Source organism: Procambarus clarkii, chromosome 46, assembly GCF_040958095.1.
Source record: "Procambarus clarkii isolate CNS0578487 chromosome 46, FALCON_Pclarkii_2.0, whole genome shotgun sequence".
Taxonomy (NCBI): Eukaryota; Metazoa; Arthropoda; class Malacostraca; order Decapoda; family Cambaridae; genus Procambarus; species Procambarus clarkii.
In genome coordinates, this window is record NC_091195.1 from 17,010,167 (window position 1) to 17,032,766 (window position 22,600).

Genomic DNA, 22,600 nt, shown 5'->3' on the forward strand with positions numbered 1-22,600 from the left:
CCTTAATCAACCCCTTCCTCTTATACCAACACCTCTACCACCTCTATAATGCCTTGAACGTGGTCATATATGTGTTCCTTGTTAGGTGTGTGGACAGGTCCAGCACCCGTTGTGTTACAGGTGTGTGTGTGTGTACAGGTCCAGCACCCGTTGGCTGTGTTACAGGTGTGTGTGTGTGTGTGTACAGGTCCAGCACCCGTTGGCTGTGTTACAGGTGTGTGTGTGTGTGTGTACAGGTCCAGCACCCGTTGGCTGTATCACAAGTGTAGGCTGGCCAGTGTTCCTTGTGTGTCAACCACTGTGCAGTTTCCCCTCACTGTTATCAGCCACTGTGAAGTCTCCCTGTTATCACCTACTGTGAAGTCTCACTGGTATCAGCCACTGTCCAGTCTCCCTCACTGTTATAAGCCACTGTCCAGTCTCCCTCACTGTTATAAGTCACTGTCCAGTCTCCCTCACTGTTATCAGCCACTGTCCAGTCTCCCTCACTGTTATAAGCCACTGTCCAGTCTCCCTCACTGTTATAAGTCACTGTCCAGTCTCCCTCACTGTTATCAGCCACTGTCCAGTCTCCCTCACTGTTATAAGTCACCGTCCAGTCTCCCTCACTGTTATAAGTCACCGTCCAGTCTCCCTCACTGTTATAAGTCACCGTCCAGTCTCCCTCACTGTTATAAGTCACCGTCCAGTCTCCCTCACTGTTATAAGTCACCGTCCAGTCTCCCTCACTGTTATAAGTCACTGTCCAGTCTCCCTCACTGTTATCAGCCACTGTCCAGTCTCCCTCACTGTTATAAGTCACTGTCCAGTCTCCCTCACTGTTATAAGTCACCGTCCAGTCTCCCTCACTGTTATAAGTCACCGTCCAGTCTCCCTCACTGTTATAAGTCACCGTCCAGTCTCCCTCACTGTTATAAGTCACCGTCCAGTCTCCCTCACTGTTATAAGTCACCGTCCAGTCTCCCTCACTGTTATAAGTCACCGTCCAGTCTCCCTCACTGTTATAAGCCACTGTCCAGTCTCCCTCACTGTTATAAGTCACTGTCCAGTCTCCCTCACAGTTATCAGCCACTGTCCAGTCTCCCTCACAGTTATCAGCCACTGTGAAGTCTCCCTCACTGTTATAAGCCATTGTCCAGTCTCCCTCACTGTTATAAGTCACCGTCCAGTCTCCCTCACTGTTATAAGTCACCGTCCAGTCTCCCTCACTGTTATAAGTCACCGTCCAGTCTCCCTCACTGTTATAAGTCACCGTCCAGTCTCCCTCACTGTTATAAGTCACCGTCCAGTCTCCCTCACTGTTATAAGCCACTGTCCAGTCTCCCTCACTGTTATAAGTCACTGTCCAGTCTCCCTCACAGTTATCAGCCACTGTCCAGTCTCCCTCACAGTTATCAGCCACTGTCCAGTCTCCCTCACAGTTATCAGCCACTGTGAAGTCTCCCTCACTGTTATAAGCCATTGTCCAGTCTCCCTCACTGTTATAATCCATTGTCCAGTCTCCCTCACTGTTATAAGCCATTGTCCAGTCTCCCTCACTGTTATAATCCATTGTCCAGTCTCCCTCACTGTTATAAGCCATTGTCCAGTCTCCCTCACTTATCAGGTAATTGTCCAGTCACCCTCACTGGCGTCAATCATCGTCCAGTCACCTGTTGTCAGACTCGGGCATGTAAAACACACACTTCCTGCTTCAAATATTGCTGTGGTATAATTTAATTGTTTCTGTTACTCCTTGTTTTATTGTTGCTGTGCGATACTACTGTACTTGTTAAATCTTAATTTGATTATTTGTAACATTTTATGACTAGCTTTTGGTGTGACTTGTTAATTGCCTCTAATTAGATGGCAGTTAATTGGCAATTAATTACTCCTGTGGCGTAGGAGTAAAATACTCACCTGGCGTTCCGCGAGCGCTTTATCCTGGGTTCGTATCCTGGCCGGGGAGGATTTACTGGGCGCAAATACTTAACTGTAGCCTCTGTTTACCCAACGGTAAAATGGGTACTTGGTTGTTAAACGATTTGGCGGGATCGTATTCCGGGGAATATTAAGATTAAAGACCCGCCCGAAATGTTATGCGTGCTAGTGGCTGTACTGTACGAACCTGGGATCTCCAATTAAATTTTAAATTTTGCCCCGAGGGGCGAGTTTATTGGGCAGCGCCACTCATGGATCTCCAATTGTGATTCGAGAGCAAGGCCAACTGTGCTAAGAAATCCTACTATGAAAGAGAACAAGGCCAACTGTGCTAAGAAATCCTACTATGAGAGAGAACAAGGCCAACTGTGCTAAGAAATCCTACTATGAGAGAGAACAAGGCCAACTGTGCTAAGAAATCCTACTATGAGAGAGAACAAGGCCAACTGTGCTAAGAAATCCTACTATGAGAGAGAACAAGGCCAACTGTGCTAAGAAATCCTACTATGAGAGAGCAAGGCCAACTGTGCTAAGAAATCCTACTATGAGAGAGAGCAAGGCCAACTGTGCTAAGAAATCCTACTATGAGAGAGAGCAAGGCCAACTGTGCTAAGAAACCCTACTATGAGAGAGAGCAAGGCCAACTGTGCTAAGAAATCCTACTATGAGAGAGAGCAAGGCCAACTGTGCTAAGAAATCCTACTATGAGAGAGAGCAAGGCCAACTGTGCTAAGAAACCCTACTATGAGAGAGAGCAAGGCCAACTGTGCTAAGAAACCCTACTATGAGAGAGAACAAGCTCTTGACAAGCCTTAGTCTTGTTAAGGGCTTTCCCTTTGTCTTGCTATTGTTACAGTGTAATGTATAACATTTTATAGAGCACTATACTATACCATTAAACTCTTATAAAGAAATATAGTGTTGGGCAGTATTTGTTTCTCAGTGGCACTACAGAGAGCAATATTTTGTAATTTTCAGAAAATTCTCTTACTTCCATTCACAACATGCTTCCTATTATTAAATGTTTTTTTTTTTCCAGGCCCCATCTTTTATCCTATTTAATTCAAGTTGTGAATTTTCATCCCAGCTGAACACATTAGCAATGCAAGCAGTACTGCAATGGGCACCTGTACTCGTAGGAGCATTGCCAAAAATCATAGCCGTTGTGCAAGGTATAGTGTTTCAGTTATGCATAATTTTAATAAAACACTCCATGTGAATTGCCTTACTATATTAAACACAGTTCCTATGTAATAAAATATGCTTGCCAGAAAGTGTGACATGAAAAGATACTTTAATAGAATATACAATATGGTATACAAATTTGAGCACTAAAGATTTGCATTGACAATACAGTACTAATATATATTTCTTTATTAGGCTTGGTGAAGGTTTGGTCCCTAGTTACAAAATCCAAACAAGATAATGATGCAGTTCTGCAGGTATGTTGATGGCTGTGTTTAGTACAATTCTCTTTATTTTTTTGACCTGCCTATAGCAATATTTTAACATTCCTAGTTGATTGATCACAGGCATTAACATGTCCACTTACCCAGGGTCAGATTTTCAAGTGGTTCTTTATAAGCACATCCCTTTGCTGCGGAGACGGAGATTGAATCGATCTCGTGCTCGCGACCTGGTAGCTGACAGGCATTCTGCACCTCTTCTGCCACCACAGACGATGTCGATCAGCTAACATTGAACTCCTTGAAAGATGAACCATATGCTGCTCATATAGGGCTCAGAATGAGACACCACCTGACAGAGCCGGTCGGCCGAGCGGACAGCACGCTGGACTTGTGATCCTGTGGTCCTGGGTTCGATCCCAGGCGCCGACGAGAAACAATGGGCAGAGTTTCTTTCACCCTATGCCCCTGTTACCTAGCAGTAAATTAGGTACCTGGGTGTTAGTCAGCTGTCACGGGCTGCTTCCTGGGGGTGGAGGCCTGGTCGAGGACCGGGGCCACGGGGACACTAAAAGCCCCGAAATCATCTCAAGATAACCTCAAGAATTCTTTCACACTCTCCCGAGTGCTGTGTCAAGGTCTGAGGATGTGGCTAGGACGAGACTGGCATCTCAATGACTAATCAACAGCTAGATTAGGCGTTAAGATGTTAATCTCGTCCTGACCACACATTCAGACCTTGACAAAGTCCTCGTGAGAGTGCGAAAGACTTAATGTAATTCTTTACATAAATTTCACAAATACATAATTGTGGGTTTTATCACATATTGTTATTATTATGACTCTCTTGGCTAAATAATTTACTGCAAGTTTGTGTAAACTACCCCAACTATAAATGTACAAACATTTATGAATAACGTCTTTGAATTGAATTGTTAAAATGTAATTTGTTCTAAATAATAAAGAAAATTGTGATAACATGTCACAGTACGTTTATACTCCCTTATTATTTATTTCAGGCCATGAAGCTGATAAATGTTTACAAAGACGACATTGACAGGTTGTTAGAGGTATGTAATGTTTTCACTGGAAATTAAGCCACTTACAACTTTGAAAACAATTGTACTTAAAACATTTCAAATCATTATTTTAGGTATTCAAATCATTATTTTAGGTATACAGTGCCATGATCCCATGTCGGCGGTGTTTATGGTGTCCCACCTATGCATAGCCACCGTGATAACTCAAGTTATTGTTTCTCAAATAGCATATTGAAAATAAATGCTGTTCCACAGTCAGAAATTAACTTGTATGTTATAAATATGTGTAGCATGAATGCCTTATTTGTGTGTGTCTTACTGAGATTTAGCTAGTACGTAACATCCGTGTCTGGCAGTGACTGCCTTAAGAGTCCCTGATATGTACTCTCCCATGTCTTGCTAGGTACTACTCTGCCGCACCTCCCATGTCTTGTTCCACACTACTCTGCCGCACCTCCCATGTCTTGTTCCACACTACTCTGCCGCACCTCCCATGTCTTGTTCCACACTACTCTGCCGCACCTCCCATGTCTTGTTCCACACTACTCTGCCGCACCTCCCATGTCTTGTTCCACACTACTCTGCCGCACCTCCCATGTCTTGTTCCACACTACTCTGCCGCACCTCCCATGTCTTGTTCCACACTACTCTGCCGCACCTCCCATGTCTTGTTCCACACTACTCTGCCGCACCTCCCATGTCTTGTTCCACACTACTCTGCCACACCTCCCATGTCTTGCTAGGTACTACTCTCACACCTCCCATGTCTTGTTCCACACTACTCTGCCATACCTTCCATGTCTTGTTCCACACTACTCTGCCATACCTTCCATGTCTTGTTCCACACTACTCTGCCACACCTCCCATGTCTTGTTCCACACTACTCTGCCGCACCTTCCATGTCTTGTTCCACACTACTCTGCCACACCTCCCATGTCTTGTTCCACACTACTCTGCCGCACCTCCCATGTCTTGTTCCACACTACTCTGCCACACCTCCCATGTCTTGTTCCACACTACTCTGCCGCACCTCCCATGTCTTGTTCCACACTACTCTGCCGCACCTCCCATGTCTTGTTCCACACTACTCTGCCACACCTCCCATGTCTTGTTCCACACTACTCTGCCGCACCTCCCATGTCTTGTTCCACACTACTCTGCCGCACCTCCCATGTCTTGTTCCACACTACTCTGCCGCACCTCCCATGTCTTGTTCCACACTACTCTGCCGCACCTCCCATGTCTTGTTCCACACTACTCTGCCACACCTCCCATGTCTTGTTCCACACTACTCTGCCGCACCTCCCATGTCTTGTTCCACACTACTCTGCCGCACCTCCCATGTCTTGTTCCACACTACTCTGCCGCACCTCCCATGTCTTGTTCCACACTACTCTGTCGCACCTCCCATGTCTTGTTCCACACTACTCTGCCGCACCTCCCATGTCTTGTTCCACACTACTGTGCCACAGGTGTGCCACACCTGTGCTCCTCACTATTGTGCCACAGGTGTGCCACACCTGTGCTCCTCACTATCCCATAATACACCTTTCTAGGTGGCTCACCTTATGTTATTCTCTTGATTAAGTCCTCTACATTTTCTTTATAACAAAAAGCGAACAAATACAATAACAAAAATCCTTTACATTTGATAATTATGAAAGAATTTTATTTTTAATTTTTTTTAATTTATGCACTCATGGTAACCCAAAAATTTAATTTACATTAGATGCGTTTGTGTTTCAACATGTAATTTTGAGTGATGTATGTTCAAAGTGTTTCTGACATTTTCGTAGTTTTGTTCTACCCAACAGTGTTGGTGGGCATTATGGGTTTTTGGGCAGCAGTGGGAAGACATGGGCCAACTACTTGGATACAGATAATACAACTGTAACTGCTCTCATCTGGTATTTTATTGTATTTGTTAAATTGTATCATTTCCATTTTCATCCATGACATCATTCTCTCTCTTTTCCATACTGTATAACATTAGATATATACAGTATACAATAAGATCTTGAAATCATTAGCCCTACCTTGAGGTTACCTTGAGGTGCTTCTGGGGCTTAGCGTCCCTGTGGCCCGGTCGTCGACCAGGCCTCCTGGTTGCTGGACTGATCAACCAGGCTGTTGGACGCGGCTGCTCGCAGCCTGACGTATAAGTCACAGCCTGGTTGATCAGGTATTGATCAAAAATAATTATTTAATATACTGTTTTGTCACGTCTCTTCAGGATCCAGAACGAAAGCAACAACTGGTGGAGGGTCTGCAGATTCTTATGAGCAGGGTTTGGGAACATGGCGATACCAAGACGGGTGACGGTTCCCAGGAGGTTCATGGCTCGCACACGTTTCGTAATCCAGATACTGGTATAAAGAGCAGTACAGGGTATCATAAGGTTAGTATATGAGATCTTGTATGTTAGCTAGTCATACCTTTAGTAACTACATTCCAGAAATGTCCCCTTCTCTCCGTACCCGCACCTTTAGTCAAATTTTTTTGGACCTTTAACCCTCAAACCGCGCATATCATATATAAATGATATCAGTGACAAAACCGGAACCGCGCACATCATTTATATATGATTTCGTGTCTAGCGCTATAATTTAAACGCCCCGCCTGGGATAGGGGTAGTCATCGGCAAGCCTCGACCAAACATAAACAAACCCCGCCTGGGAAAAAAATCCAGCGTGGGTCCCCTTTGTGTACAGAGCTCAGTTACCCGGCGGACACCATGGCGAGCACATCACGTTCCGACGACCGACCCCGCTCAGCGAGACGTTCCTCGAGACCTCTGACCGAGGACGAAATTACTCGTAATTTGTTCCAGGATGGTGATGAGTCTGATATAGACGACTCAGACTTTGATCATGACTATACACAGCCCACAGAGGTGGATACGACCGACGACGAGTGTGAACATGCTGGCTCCACCAGGGCTAGGCCTAGCATCTCGCCCATGCCTCCTCGCCCTCACTCCACCCCAATTTCAGCAAGACCACACAGTTCATGTGCTCCCTTGCAAGATATTGATGTTTTGCTCGACGATTCTGAAGAAGGTGAATCATTTTCCGGTTTTAGTGACTTAGAATCGGAAAATAGTTTTGCTAGTGCCAGTGGAGGAGTGTGTGGTGTTGCCAAGCGACAATTTGTCGCGTCAGCAGCATCTGGCCGAGCCATGCGGCACCGCATGGCACCACAGGAACAAAGACCCTCAACATCGAGGAATTTTCCATCACCATCCCCGCCCGCCCCTACTGTTCCTAGACCTGCTTCAGCTCCTGGTACACAGTTTCCTCGCCGTGGTGCCGCTATTGGCTCTAGAAAGACACCCGGTGTTTTTGTGTGGAGTGATGGGACAGATTTTGTTCCACAAATTCCTGTTTTTGATAATTCGGATGTTGGAATTACAGACATTTTCCCTGATAAAGGTGCAGATATGTGTGAAATGGACTATTTTACTGCATATTTTGATGAGCCGCTAATGGAACATCTTGTTCAGGAGACGAACAAATATGCGAGTGATCTCATTGATGAGGAGGAGTTATCCGATTTTTCACGTTTGCAGCGATGGAAAGATACGACTGTAGGTGAAATGTATGTGTTTTTGGCACTGTGTATGTTGATGAAACATTGTGTCAAACACGTAATCGATCATTATTGGAGCAACGACCATACTGTTCCAACACCAATGTTTGGCAAATATATGTCTCGAGACCGATTTGCAATAATCCTCAGGTGTCTTCACTTTGCAAATGATGAAGACAGGAATGATGAAGATAGGCTTTGGAAGGTAAGGCACGTACTGAATGAATTTATCGGAAAGTACAGGGATTTCTACGTACCAGCTCAGAAGCTTGTGATTGACGAATCCCTTGTGCTTTTCAAAGGACGTCTTGCCTTCAAGCAGTATATTCCCTCCAAACGCCACCAATTTGGATTGAAATTCTTTGTACTCTGTGACTGTGAAACAGGAATTGTGTTACATATGATAATGTATACGGGTACAAATGTAGACATTCCTGCTAATGACCAACATGGCTTCTCAGGTAGTGTTGTGAAGTCACTGCTTGCACCATATCTGAACAAGGGCCACATTTTATATACAGATAACTATTATACCAGTCCCTTGCTAACTAGGTTCTTGCTTGATAATAGAACTGGTGTGTGTGGCACAGTGAAGGCAAAACGAAGGGAAATGCCAGTGTTTCCAGGTGCTATGCAGGTTGGTGATTGCGAGCTCAGAAAAACAGGTGGAATGCTTTCAGTGCGGTGGAAAGACAGGCGTGAAGTGAACATGTTGACCACCATTCATGCTGGAACAATGCTGGACAGTGGCAAGGTGAACAGAACCACCAGAGAAATAATCTATAAGCCAGATTGTGTCTTGGACTATAACATCAACATGCGTTTGGTGGATAAATGTGATATGATGGTGGGGGCAGTGGAGTGTGTACGGAAAACAGTGAAGTGGACCAAGAAAATGTTTTTCCACCTTGTTGATGTAACAATGCTGAACAGTTACAATATGTATCTTGTCAAAACAGGTGGTAAATGTAATTTCCGTGCATTCAATTTTACTGTAGTAACACAATTACTACAGAAGTTTGGCAAAGTAATTCCTGGTGTACAGAGGCCCATTCTGAACCCGGTATTGCACCATGCTCCAACACCCAGGCTCGCTTACAGGGATGCCTTTTTGACACACAATCTCAGGTTTTTACCACCAACTGGAAAGCGTGCAGTAGGCCAGCGTGCGTGTGTAGTATGCTGGTCAACAACCAAGAGGGAACAGAAAAGAAAAATGGTGATGACTTGGTGCACAGCGTGTCAGGTCCCTCTGTGCCATGTCCGATGTTTCAACGAGTATCACAGTCTTGATGACTTCTAAATGTCCAAGACTGGTGCCAAAACATGTAAATACAGAATAAGTGAGTGTATATAATGGAAATAAATCATAAGAAATAGTATATTTTATTGTGAAATAAGACATTTTTGTGCAAATACTTGTGACACTAATATGTGGATACAATATACATTGACAACAGTTTTATGTTTATAAATCATCTTGTGAGAACATATTGAACCACACCAGTGAAAAAAATGGGTGTAAAATACGCCATAGATACTGTAAATAATAACGTGAAAATAAATTCGCGGCAACTCGCGCTCCTTCTCCGTCGCGCCTGACTCACCCCGGGCGCACAGCAGTCCAGCGAAGATCAGGCGTGACGTCATCGACGATCTTCTCGGGTCATTTACGTCCACGGTAAGTGTAATTAAATTTTTTTATTATTTTTCCCGTGCTCAGGGAACACAAATAAAGAGATTAAAAAGAAAAAAAAAATTTTTTAGAATTTTTTTTTTGTTGCGCGTGTGGGTGTTAATTCCATTTGGACCCCGAGCGGTTTGAGGGTTAAAAACAAAAATATTTCATGAATGTGAGAAAAAGTAATTAACTTTTGTGGGCATATTTCCAAAACCTTGGTGTTCCCTCCTACAGGTCAGTATTATGCAAATTGTTCCTGTACAAATACACACTTTGTAAAAGTAGACTACATACACACACACAAATCACAATAGCGTGATGCATCAAATGATCAACTCCACAAGGGCCGTGATAAGGCTCATCACGGCCCTTGTGGATTTGTTCATTTGACTACATATATTTATTTTGTATTTTTGTCTTAGTCTTGGAATGTATCCTATTTACCTCATAAGATAATTCTTGAAAACTTACACAGTGTGTTAGGGAACATTACTAAATTAGTTTTGAAATTTAATGGGAAATAATTGTTTATTAATATCATATTTTATCACCTTCAATTCTAGCTAGCCTGCAATATATATTTTTGTATTTTATTAATAGAGCTAACACAACTCTGCCTTTATGGAGGGAAGTGAAGGAACACTGGCAGCTCATCAGACCAGGGAGCCGGTCAGCCGAGCGGACAGCACGCTGGACTTGTGATCCTGTGGTCCCGGGTTCGATCACGGGCGCCGGCGAGAAACAATGGGCAGAGTTTCTTTCACCCTATGCCCCTGTTACTTAGCAGTAAAATAGGTACCTGGGTGTTAGTCAGCTGTCACGGGCTGCTTCCTGGGGGTGGAGGCCTGGTCGAGGACCGGGCCGCGGGGACACTAAAGCCCCGAAATCATCTCAAGATAACCTCAAGAGACCCTCACTGCCTGAGGGTTTGGGGGAACCAGTAAATGAAGACCATTGATCTGAATGTTTACATGCACCCATGCACTCTCAAACAATTTATAGGTTGTTGAGGTTTTCTTATGTGCCCTTACTTATGTGTACAAGAACATCTATAAATACTGAGTTGATCATTTTGTAACCAGTCCAGAGCCCAAGTGAATTTCTTTAGTGGGTTGGCGGTGTTGCAGGGCGGCAGAGGGCTGTGCTGTGGTACGTGCAACAGGAAGTTCAACACGAGGCAGCAACGGCCGCTTCTCCTGCCTAAATGTGGTCACACATTCTGCAAGTCATGCCTTGGTATTTATTAAAGGTTATGTGAAATTATCTGTAAGGTTAGATTATAAATCAAAACAAATTTATATTTTAGTACAAATAAAAACAGAGAAGTGTTATACTGGATAAGGGTCGTCTCCAAAGAAACGGCAAAGAGGTACTCTTCAATGGCAAGAAAGTCTCTTAACAGTCTCCGCGGCGTAGTGGTAAGACACTCGCCTGGCGTTCCGCGAGCGCTATGTCATGGGTTCGTATCCTGGCCGGGGAGGATTTACTGGGCGCAATTCCTTAACTGTAGCCTCTGTTTAACACAACAGTAAAATGTGTACTTGGATGAAAAAAACGATTCTTCGCGGCAGGGGATCGTATTCCAGGGACCTGCCCGAAACGCTACGCGTACTAGTGGCTGGACAAGAATGTAACAACTCTTGTATATAAGAAAAAAGCTAAAACTATCTGTAGTGAAAATAAATTTAGCCAAATAAAGGGTAACATGATAAAAATGTGAAACACTCTTGTGTTTCTCATATATTGGAATCAAAGAAGAACTTTAGTAAAATCAATATTCTTTACAGGTCATTGGAGTAAATATGCTATCAGTCAGTGATACTAAATTCATTAGCTTTTATCAACTTGAACAACCGTTGCAAATAAACTCCCAGCATCCTAAATCAGTGTAAATTACTAACTCAGGCACCTAGTACCAGTATTTATATACAGCACAGTATATCCATAACAAATTCTGCAGATGTTAATTGTAACAGCATTGACAACCAACAATAATGCATAAAAAAACAACAAATAGCAACCATAATGTATAAAAAAGCTTACATGTTAGAGCTGTGGCAATAGCCTTACTCTACAATATATCACTTGAACTCTAAACCTTCCCTGATATCCTTAAAATGACTTACCTACCTTACCTTGAGGTGCTTCCGGGGCTCAGCGTCCCCGCGGCCCGGTCGTCGACCAGGCCTCCTGGTTGCTGGTCTGATCAACCAGGCTGTTGGACACGGCTGCTCGCAGCAGAGTAATCCCAGTCCATAAAAGTGGAGATTTCACTGAAGTAAACAACTACAGACTAATATAAATCTTACCCACTTTATAAAAAACTAACGTACAAACAGCTTTACTCCTACCTAGCTAAGCAGGAGTAAAGTTTAGCTCTTGCCACTATGGCTACAGACCTCCCCCAAAAAAGTGAGATTGCTTTAACAAATTATGCTTTAATAAATATGCTTGACTTGATATACACAGCATATAACAAATATGAGGACACAATAAGTATTTGTTGATATTTGTAAGGCCTTCGACACTTAACCAGAATTACCTTGTCAGATTACATCACTGTGGAGTCGAGAGATCACTCTCTACAATACACTCAATCTTACCTCGGTGAAGACACCAGTATGGTTCTGTAAATGATTCTAGTTGACCAGACCACACACTAGAAGGTGAAGGGACGACGACATTTCGGTCCATCCTGGACCATTCTCGAGTCGATTGTGATTGTTTCGGTCCAGGACGGACCGAAACGTCGTCGTCCCTTCACCTTCTAGTGTGTGGTCTGGTCAACATACTTCAGCCCCGTTATTGTGACTCGTCGCCTCCAAATGATTCTACTTTGTGCTGTGCTACTTTGATACTACAGTACTTGAATGTACTACTGTACCAGTTAATATTGACATTCCACAGGGCAGTACAGTTGGTTCAATACTCTTATACTGTACATCAATGACCTACAGTATGCCTCACAATAACTATTTGCTGATGACATACCCTTTCATGTCCCTTCTGCCTGATATGTGTGGAGTCAAGAGCGTATGTATTTGGCCAAATAGTAAATATAATGATTTAATTGTTGTGGCCATGTTCTAAGAACAAGAAGCCACAGACTCGAGCTAAGATACAGAGGTGCCACAAATCATACACAATGTGAACAGTGGTAGATGGATGAAATATTTTAAATGAGTGGGTAAGAACTAACAGGAAAGATGGGATAGATCAATTGTATCTAATTCTGTAACTTAGGAAATTATATACTGTTTCTTCCATAATTTATTCTTTTTGAAATATAGGACACAATGGTTTAACTACTAATACAACCCACCGTTTGGTCCCAAACTTTTCGGACTCTAATGCTCATTGAAAATGATAGTAGGTTACAAAATTCTGTATTCCAGTTCATATAATACATTGTTGTAACAGTACTGTATGGTAATTTCTGTATTTTTTCTCTCTAGGAGAGATAGGTAGGCGTGAGCGTCCGTGTTGCCCTACTTGTCATTCGTTCCAAGATGTTGACGTTGAGAATTTGCCAACGAACATAACCATACTAGAATTGCTACCCACGGTAAGGGAGGTGATGTGTGGTGAAGATGACTGCCAGTCATGATGTATGGTGAAGATGACAGGTAGTAATGGTGACTCAACAATACAAGGGGAGTGAACTCTTTAAGACACCATGACAGATGTACATTAAAGACACAATAGCTCTCAATCTTCTTGAGGTTATCTTGAGATGATTTCGGGGCTTTTTAGTGTCCCCGCGGCCCGGTCCTCGACCAGGCCTCCACCCCCAGGAAGGGGCCCGTGACAGCTGACTAACACCCAGGTACCTATTTTACTGCTAGGTAACAGGGGCATAGGGTGAAAGAAACTGCGCAATGTTTCTCGCCGGCGCCTGGGATCGAACCCAGGACCACAGGATCACAAGTCCAGCGTGTTGTCCGCTCGGCCGACCGACTCTCTCACGAACATATAATTAAAATAGCTTTATATTGGAGTAATAGTGCCAGGACACCTTAGGCAGTTGTGTTAGCAGCTGTGCCGAGGCAGGTGAGGGATGTGACTCCTTGTGGAGCTGTGATGGAAATGATATTGGATATGCAGTCCATGACCTTGTATGTCCATGTGCTGATGTCTGAACCAATACTGCTTCCTGATTTGCTGGGAGGAAACAACTTGGTCTAATGGAAGGTGTGGATGTGGTTATGGTACAACAGCCGTCCAGGGAAGCTGACCGCCGCCAGTAATAATATACAAGTGGCAGAAGAAAATAGAGCTTGTGTTTGAAACTAAGGATATGCAGCTATCTCTATTTTGCTTTCAACTGTTTAAATATTTGTACCTTATGAAATTATATATTCTTATGTCTTAAACAAATGCAGCCTTGAGTTTGACTGTACTGTATATTTATTTCCATCAACAGGAAGAGGATTTTGACGTGTGTGAGAAAGGGAAGAACGACTCGATGATGAACCAAATGATGTCTTATGAAAAGGAAATGATCAATTATGCTATCCGCCTGTCACGGCAGGAGATGGCACGCGAGGAGAGAGATTCTGCTTGTTCTCAATCTCGGGAAGAGGACGACGTTAGTTTGAAGATGGCACGAGATCTCCAAGAAAGAGAAATAAAGAGGGCAGCAAAATCTTGTAAACATGAGAAACTCCTGAGGTCATATATTTATGAGAGTGAATCTGCACCAGTTACTGATGGCTATAATGCAAATTGTTATCAAGACTCCGGGAATATGGGAGAAGACTATAATTGTGTTAGAGAGTGGCCTGCTGCAGGAGCAGACAGACATGGTGCATGTAGTACTAAGGCTTGCAAATGCAGCATGCATGATGATTGTATCAAGGAAAGTTGTAGCTTGGATAATGATGAAATAGATGATGGTATTGATAAGAATGAGTCCTGTTCACGTATAGATTTTGCAGGTTCACAAGATCAGTATAACTACATGCCGGTAAAAGATGAGGAGGGGAATATGAAGAATGGCTTCATAGAACAGCATAGCCCACAGGAACTACACCAAACTCCATTATTTTCAGAAACAGGTGAAGATGAACACAAATACAAGGAAGTGCAGCAATATGAGGGCAAAAAGAAACTAAGCAAGCACCAGTGGAGAAAGTTGAGGGAAGAAGAAGACCTGAACATGGCCTATGCTCTCTCCCTGTCGGTATGTATCTACTATACACTGTATTATATTACCGCTGGTCATCAAGCAATCAACATTATTCCCTGGGTCTATCACAGATATCACAGTCTGGTGTTTTACAATCTTTAGTGTGAACAAATCCACAAGGGCCGTGACGAGGATTCGAACCTGCGTCCGGGAGCATCCCAGACACTGCCTTAATCGACTGAGCTACGACAGGGTAAAAAGAGTTGAAACCGAAGTTTTACTGAACTTCGTAGGTTCTTCGTAGTTCTACTGAATTACTGGATCCCGCAGCCTCTCCTGCGGGATCCTCCTCTCACTGTTGGTTGTGTCTGCAGTGTATAATCTCACTGTTGGTTGTGTCTGCAGTGTATAATCTCACTGTTGGTTGTGTCTGCAGTGTATAATCTCACTGTTGGTTGTGTCTGCAGTGTATAATCTCACTGTTGGTTGTGTCTGCAGTGTATAATCTCACTGTTGGTTGTGTCTGCAGTGTATAATCTCACTGTTGGTTGTGTCTGCAGTGTATAATCTCACTGTTGGTTGTGTCTGCAGTGTATAATCTCACTGTTGGTTGTGTCTGCAGTGTATAATCTCACTGTTGGTTGTGTCTGCAGTGTATAATCTCACTGTTGGTTGTGTCTGCAGTGTATAATCTCACTTGGTTGTGTCTGCAGTGTATAATCTCACTGTTGGTTGTGTCTGCAGTGTATAATCTCACTGTTGGTTGTGTCTGCAGTGTATAATCTCACTGTTGGTTGTGTCTGCAGTGTATAATCTCACTTGGTTGTGTCTGCAGTGTATAATCTCACTGTTGGTTGTGTCTGCAGTGTATAATCTCACTGTTGGTTGTGTCTGCAGTGTATAATCTCACTGTTGGTTGTGTCTGCAGTGTATAATCTCACTGTTGTGTCTGCAGTGTATAATCTCACTTGGTTGTGTCTGCAGTGTATAATCTCACTTGGTTGTGTCTGCAGTGTATAATCTCACTTGGTTGTGTCTGCAGTGTATAATCTCACTGTTGGTTGTGTCTGCAGTGTATAATCTCACTGTTGGTTGTGTCTGCAGTGTATAATCTCACTTGGTTGTGTCTGCAGTGTATAATCTCACTGTTGGTTGTGTCTGCAGTGTATAATCTCACTGTTGGTTGTGTCTGCAGTGTATAATCTCACTGTTGGTTGTGTCTGCAGTGCATAATCTCACTGTTGGTTGTGTCTGCAGTGTATAATCTCACTGTTGGTTGTGTCTGCAGTGTATAATCTCACTGTTGGTTGTGTCTGCAGTGTATAATCTCACTGTTGGTTGTGTCTGCAGTGTATAATCTCACTGTTGGTTGTGTCTGCAGTGTATAATCTCACTGTTGGTTGTGTCTGCAGTGTATAATCTCACTGTTGGTTGTGTCTGCAGTGTATAATCTCACTGTTGGTTGTTTTACTAGTGTATACCTCATTGTTGGTTGTGTTACTAGTAATTACCTAAGTGTAATTACAGGATGAGAGCTACACTCATAGTGGCCTGTCTTCCAGGTACTCTTTGGCATATAAGGCTTTGCAACTACTGACGGTTTTGGCCTCCACCACCTTCTCAATTAACTTGTTCCAACTATTTATCACATTGTTTGCAGAGTATATCACAACAGTGTATGGTTGTGCCTGTTGTGTTACCAGTATTTTCTGTGGAGAGGCCCTCTGGCTCCCCGGAGCTTACCAGGCTCATATGTATGTATTAGACCGTGGCATCAGTCAATTCAATTGGAGTTCAAAATCAAATCAAAAATCAAAATGTTTATTTAGGTAAGGTACATACAAAGAAGAGATTTTACAAAGAGTGATGGATTTATAGTTAGGGCTAGTACATACAATGCCTAAAGCCACTATTACACAAAGCGTTTCGGGCATAAAAAAGTTCTTTTTGAACTTTTTTTAAAAGCTCTTCTTTTTTAGAGTTCAAGAACTCTAAAAAGAGTTCTTGCCTACCTGGGACCACGTCAGCCTAAGGGCCCTGGAAGACCCCATTGGGGTTCATTGGTTCGATGGATGCATCCTCTGGGTCTCATCTCGCCTTGTGCAAGTTCGAAGGTTGCTCTGTCCCCTTGTCTCAGGGTGACATTCACTGGTTTTGCCTCCCTCATGCTGCCTGTTGGGTCAGAGACACCTTTGCCCGGAGTCCTGCGAGTGGTGTTCCTTGCTGGTGCTCCAATTCACCCAATCCACTGATACTGATAATTGGGTGCAAGCAGCTTCGACATTGCATGCAATGTTGTTTGGTTACTGCAACATGCTAGGTTGGTTAACTTTCCGGATGCCCCATGGCTGCCCCGCTTTGGTTATTGGGACCCGGACTTAGGGGCGTTAGTCGCTTGGACTTTTGGTTTCAAAGTTCAAGCTGCCAGCTCCCAAAATGTCTGTTCTTCCCCTCTTGCTGCCGGCTCCCAAACATCTGAGGGTTTCGGAGTCGGGGCGGGTTTAGATGTTGGCGAGACTCGGGCGGTTTCAGGGCTGCCCCATGAAACTGACTATCCACCAAAACTACAAATACCAAGACATTATTTCAACTCAAAATCAAATTGGAAAAATCCTCAGGATCAGTGTCAAACCTTTCTCAAACCTTTCTCAAACCTTTATCAAACCTTGTCAAACCTTTGACAAGCCACTGGCTTCCTGTCCCCATTGAAGTCACTAGTTAAATAGTGGCCCCAGATATACACAGGTAAACAAAAAAATTGGCCCTTAATTAGTGACTTACAAAATATATAAATACAATACAGTATCTATTATGTATCCTTGTAATCAGATCCTCCTGTAACTTTTTACATGTAAAATATCTTTATTGTTCTTAATATACTGTAGTTGTATCCATATATCCTGTTAAAAGATTACTGTATATAAACATTATTGCATAAAATATATTAGTTTGCATATTTTTAACACTAAACATTAAGGTTGCATATGGTCAAAATGCAGTATAAGTTTGTGGGCATTTTGGTACGTTAGTAACTAATAAGTGTAATGTTTTCAGTTGCAGGAGCACAAGCAGAAAAGTGACCCATCACACAGTTGAGGTGTGTTAAGAGGCAGAAATGAGGGGACGCTCACTCTGGAGCTCGTGTGACATCTTTCCGGACTTCCTCACCCGACTCGCGACCACGAATATCCTCTTGAGTGCCACGTTTGCCCTTCAACGAGGTGGAGAGACACTCCCCGAAACAGCTGGAAAATCACTGTAGAAACTACAAATTTGTTAAAAATAATTATTGGAAGAAGAATATCCTCACTGTACAGTATTGTTTATAAAATAGATACTGTAATACACAATTTCATGCTTTACAATATCACAGTTTGAATTTATTCACTTTAAATTGTTTTCCACACCACATTAATAATCTTGTTACTGTTTACTCCACCAGTAGCTGCCCTGAGCTCATGCACCAACTTTTTGGACAAACTTATGCTTGTGCCTGTGAGACTCAACCGCAAGAACAAGGGCTTCTCTACAAAGGCTTTTCATACATTCACAGTCAAAAACAAACAAATCATAGAGTTCTAAGATATACACTACACACACACACATCCACATACAGTATATAGACACTGTTATCTTGAGATTATTTCGGGGCTTTTTTTAGTGTCCCCGCAGCCCGGTCCTCAACCAGGCCTCCACCCCCAGGAAGCAGCCCGTGACAGCTGACTAACACCCAGGTACCTATTTTACTGCTAGGTAACAGGGGCATAGGGTGAAAGAAACTCTGCCCAGTGTTTCTCGCCGGCGCCTGGGATCGAACCCAGGACCACAGGATCACAAGTCCAGTGTGCTGTCCGCTCGGCCGACCGGCTCCCTGTAGATAGATTTTCCTACTAGCTTACCTAGGTCAGTCGGTAAGGGTACTCGGCCCCAGTTTTATATACCACCACCAAGTGGGTTTCTTTTCCAGTCTCAGTACTCCACCCACCTCCATCTTAAGACCATAAGCAATCCAGCCGGGACTGCCCTATCGTAGACTAAGCAGCTGCAGTGTCTAGCTGCTGCAACATCACATGGGATTGCTTGCCTCACAGCAGGGACAGCTGCTAATGTGAGCAACCACCTATTAGCAAGCCCCATGTCAGCAACTGGCACTCTTCTTGTACAGTAGTGCAGTGGCTTCCCATCCTAATCAGCACTGAATATAGAATTATTTGTGGCTAGGTGGAAGTTGACAAGTCTGCTCCTGTCCGCCCCCCAAACAAGAAGGTGCAATGGGTTGGTGAGGTTACATAAGATTGATATTTTTACATTCCTGTAAAGCCACTAACACGTGTAGCGCTTCGGGCAGGTCTAACATATCGAGTAAGATGAAAAGGTACATTGTAGCAAGGTTTTGTATCAACAATAACTACAATGTAAGTTGACAGAGGTGATTACACTGGTAAGGATACATGTCTTAAGTACTAATATTGGGGAAGTGGCTAGTACAAGATACAGTGTGAGTTTAAAGCACAAGGTAGGAAACTATGAGGTTGAAATTAGGTACTTTTTGGTTTTATTTTTGAACAGGGGATGGGTTGGACAATTTTTTATTTAATTCATCGGGGAATGTGTTATACAGTACTCAAATTGTATGTCCGTTGAGACATAACCAATCACAGGCGAGTAGGCCTCTGACGTCAATTCCAAACACGGGCCCTTTTATTTCAATTTAGTATGCACAAACACACAATTATTCATTAACATAGTTTGGGGGAGTTGTGTGGTCATTTTCGAGCCTGCAGGTATTGAAGCAGCTAGCTGTAGTTTTTGTCTTGCTAACACTCTGGGTGCTTCCCTATAGTGTATAGAGCTTCTATATTTAAGATGACCAGACCACACACTAGAATGTGAAGGGACGATGACGTTTCAGTCCGTCCTGGACCATTCTCAAGACAATCGACTTGAGAATGGTCCAGGACGGACCGAAACATCGTCGTCCCTTCACATTCTAATGTGTGGTCTGGTCATCATACTTTAGCCACGTTATTGTGACTCATCGCCTTCTATATTTAACATGATTAAGGATATTAACAAAGGTGCTGCATGCTGTCTTATTTCTGATTGATAGATTTATTTCCAAATACCGTACATAGTAATGTTAAGTGAGTTTGATGCATAAATACTGGACTCTTATATATTTAAGTATATAATAAGTCTTGAACTTAGGACGAGTTGTTAGCTTTCAACAATTTATTTTTAGATAAATTTACTGTACTGTACTATGGGACCAGGATAATTTCTTGAACTAATTTAAATAAATTTTAGAAGACAGAATTAAAAGAAAAAGAATTAGTAATTATGCCTCTCCATAAAGTATATTTTACTTAAATTTGTTTTCCCAATAAAAAAACATGATTACTGTGTAAATGAACCTGTATTGTTCATTTTTTAAGTTTGTGAATCAAAACCTGGCTTCATGTATGGTTTATGGATCAAAACGTAGCTTTACAGCCCCGTACGTCAGGCTGCGAGCAGCCGCATAGACTGAGTGTTCAGACCAACAACCAAGGGACCAGGCTGCAGGGATACTAATCCTCGGAATCTTCAACTGGTAGTCATCTGTGGTTTGTGAAACAAAACTTAACTTCATGTATGGTTTGTGGGTCAAAACCGGGTTTCATGTACAGTTTGTGGATCAAAACCTGGCTTCATTTATGGTTTGTGGATCAAAACTTGGTTTCATGTGCAGTTTGTGGATCAAAACTTGGTTTCATGTACAGTTTGTGGATCAAAACCTGGCTTCATGTATGGTTTGTGGATCAAAACTTGGTTTCATGTGCAGTTTGTGGATCAAAACCTGGCTTCATGTATGGTTTGTGGATCAAAACCTAGCTTCATGTATGGTTTGTGGATCAAAACCTAGCTTCATGTATGGTTTGTGGATCAAAACCTGGCTTCATGTATGGTTTGTGGATCAAAACCTAGCTTCATGTATGGTTTGTGGATCAAAACCTGGCTTCATGTATGGTTTGTGGATCAAAACCTAGCTTCATGTATGGTTTATGGATCAAAACCTGGCTTCGTGTATGGTTCGGTAATAGCTCATAAAACATGCCCCCATTCAAACACATCTACCTGGCCTGAGTACTTTTAGATTCTAACCATTCTAAATACCGTTCCCATTTACAGTGGCAGCTTGTGACAACAGAATCGGGGGGATGTGGGGGGGCTGTATCACTATTGTACTGCATAAAACCTCTATTTTTGTCTCATTTTAATGAAAATGTTCAAACTTCAGTTATTAATGTATTGCAAGTAACATATAAAGACTTATTGTTATGACACATTAGTTAGTTGCTTATTATTCTAGTGTGAGGTTATCATACACCTGGCAGTGTTTGCAGACTCGCCCAATTAGTACTTTGTAACGTCTAATGGCCACGCTGTGGGCGATTATTCTTTACTTTGCAAAGAACATTCTTAAAATATTTGTCCCATCAACATTTCATTAGCAGAGATCATTAATATATGTAAAGAGATATTGTTTACTGATACAGTAATAATAATGAGTTTAAGTTTAAGCTCCTCCAGATACTTTATTTACCGGTAAATGATTACATTTTATATGATAAGTTTCACAATACTATACATTATAACCCTTAAAATCCCTAAATACAGTACTATTAAGTGTTGAAGACTGCTTTCATGCATTCAAATATTCCCAACTTTCAAATGTGATACAAAAAAAAAGTTAAAAATAAAAGAAAATTATTATATGTGCCCTTTTTTATGATTTGTTTTAAACTTTTTTTCTTCTAATTAATAAAAATTTTATTTGATAAAAAAATTAGTTTACTTGTAAGCAATTTATAAACATTGATATTTATTTATAACAAAAAGATAATAAACATTGCATGTTTTATTTGTTTTTTTTCTTGAGTAGCCTTGTTCCTGTTACCTACTGTTGAGCAGACCTTGTCCCTGTTACCTACTGTTGAGCAGCCTTGTCCCTGTTACCTACTGTTGAGCAGCCTAGTCCCTGTTACCTACTGTTGAGCAGCCTAGTCCCTGTTACCTACTGTTGAGCAGCCTTGTCCCTGTTACCTACTGTTGAGCAGCCTAGTCCCTGTTACCTACTGTTGAGCAGACCTTGCCCGTTACCTACTGTTGAGCAGCCTAGTCCCTGTTACTGTTGAGCAGCCTAGTCCCTGTTACCTACTGTTGAGCAGCCTTGTCCTTGTTACCTACTGTTGAGCAGCCCTTGCCTGTTGCCTACTGTCGAGCAGCCCTGTCCCTGTTACCTACTGTTGAGCAGCCTAGTCCCTGTTACCTACTGTTGAGCAGCCTAGTCCCTGTTACCTACTGTTGAGCAGCCTAGTCCCTGTTACCTACTGTTGAGCAGCCTAGTCCCTGTTACCTACTGTTGAACAGCCTAGTCCCTGTTACCTACTGTTGAGCAGCCTTGTTCCTGTTACCTACTGTTGAGCAGACCTTGCCTGTTACCTACTGTTGAGCAGACCTTGCCTGTTACCTACTGTTGAGCAGCCTAGTCCCTGTTGCCTACTGTTGAGCAGCCTAGACCCTGTTACCTACTGTTGAGCAGCCTAGTCCCTGTTACCTACTGTTGAGCAGCCTAGTCCCTGTTACTGTTGAGCAGCCTAGTCCCTGTTACCTACTGTTGAGCAGCCTAGTCCCTGTTACCTACTGTTGAGCAGCCTAGTACCTGTTACCTACTGTTGAGCAGCCTAGTCCCTGTTACCTACTGTTGAGCAGCCTAGTCCCTGTTACCTACTGTTGAGCAGCCTAGTCCCTGTTACTGTTGAGCAGCCTAGTCCCTGTTGAGCAGCGTAGTCCC

General features: G+C 42.8%; 1 protein-coding gene across 1 annotated transcript; it reads left to right on the plus strand.

Annotated features, from left to right (window-relative positions):
* Positions 1-378: 378 nt before the first annotated feature.
* LOC123770602 (uncharacterized) lies at positions 379-21,667 on the plus strand. The gene is made up of 9 exons (XM_069301729.1): positions 379-1,606; positions 2,960-3,092; positions 3,301-3,362; positions 4,346-4,396; positions 6,600-6,764; positions 10,718-10,871; positions 13,091-13,200; positions 14,059-14,817; positions 17,818-21,667. The coding sequence occupies exons 2-9, from the start codon at positions 3,023-3,025 to the stop codon at positions 17,857-17,859; spliced, it is 1,413 nt and encodes a 470-aa protein (XP_069157830.1). The 5' UTR covers positions 379-1,606; positions 2,960-3,022; the 3' UTR covers positions 17,860-21,667.
* The last annotated feature ends 933 nt before the right edge of the window (positions 21,668-22,600 follow it).

Excerpts from the sequence above, each read along its gene's own strand:
- LOC123770602 (XM_069301729.1), top strand. The coding sequence starts at position 3,023 with ATGCAAGCAGTACTGCAATGGGCACCTGTACTCGTAGGAGCATTGCCA. Across the intron at positions 4,397-6,599 it reads ACATTGACAGGTTGTTAGAG|GATCCAGAACGAAAGCAACA; the intron begins GTATGTAATGTT and ends ACGTCTCTTCAG. Across the intron at positions 13,201-14,058 it reads TACTAGAATTGCTACCCACG|GAAGAGGATTTTGACGTGTG; the intron begins GTAAGGGAGGTG and ends TTCCATCAACAG.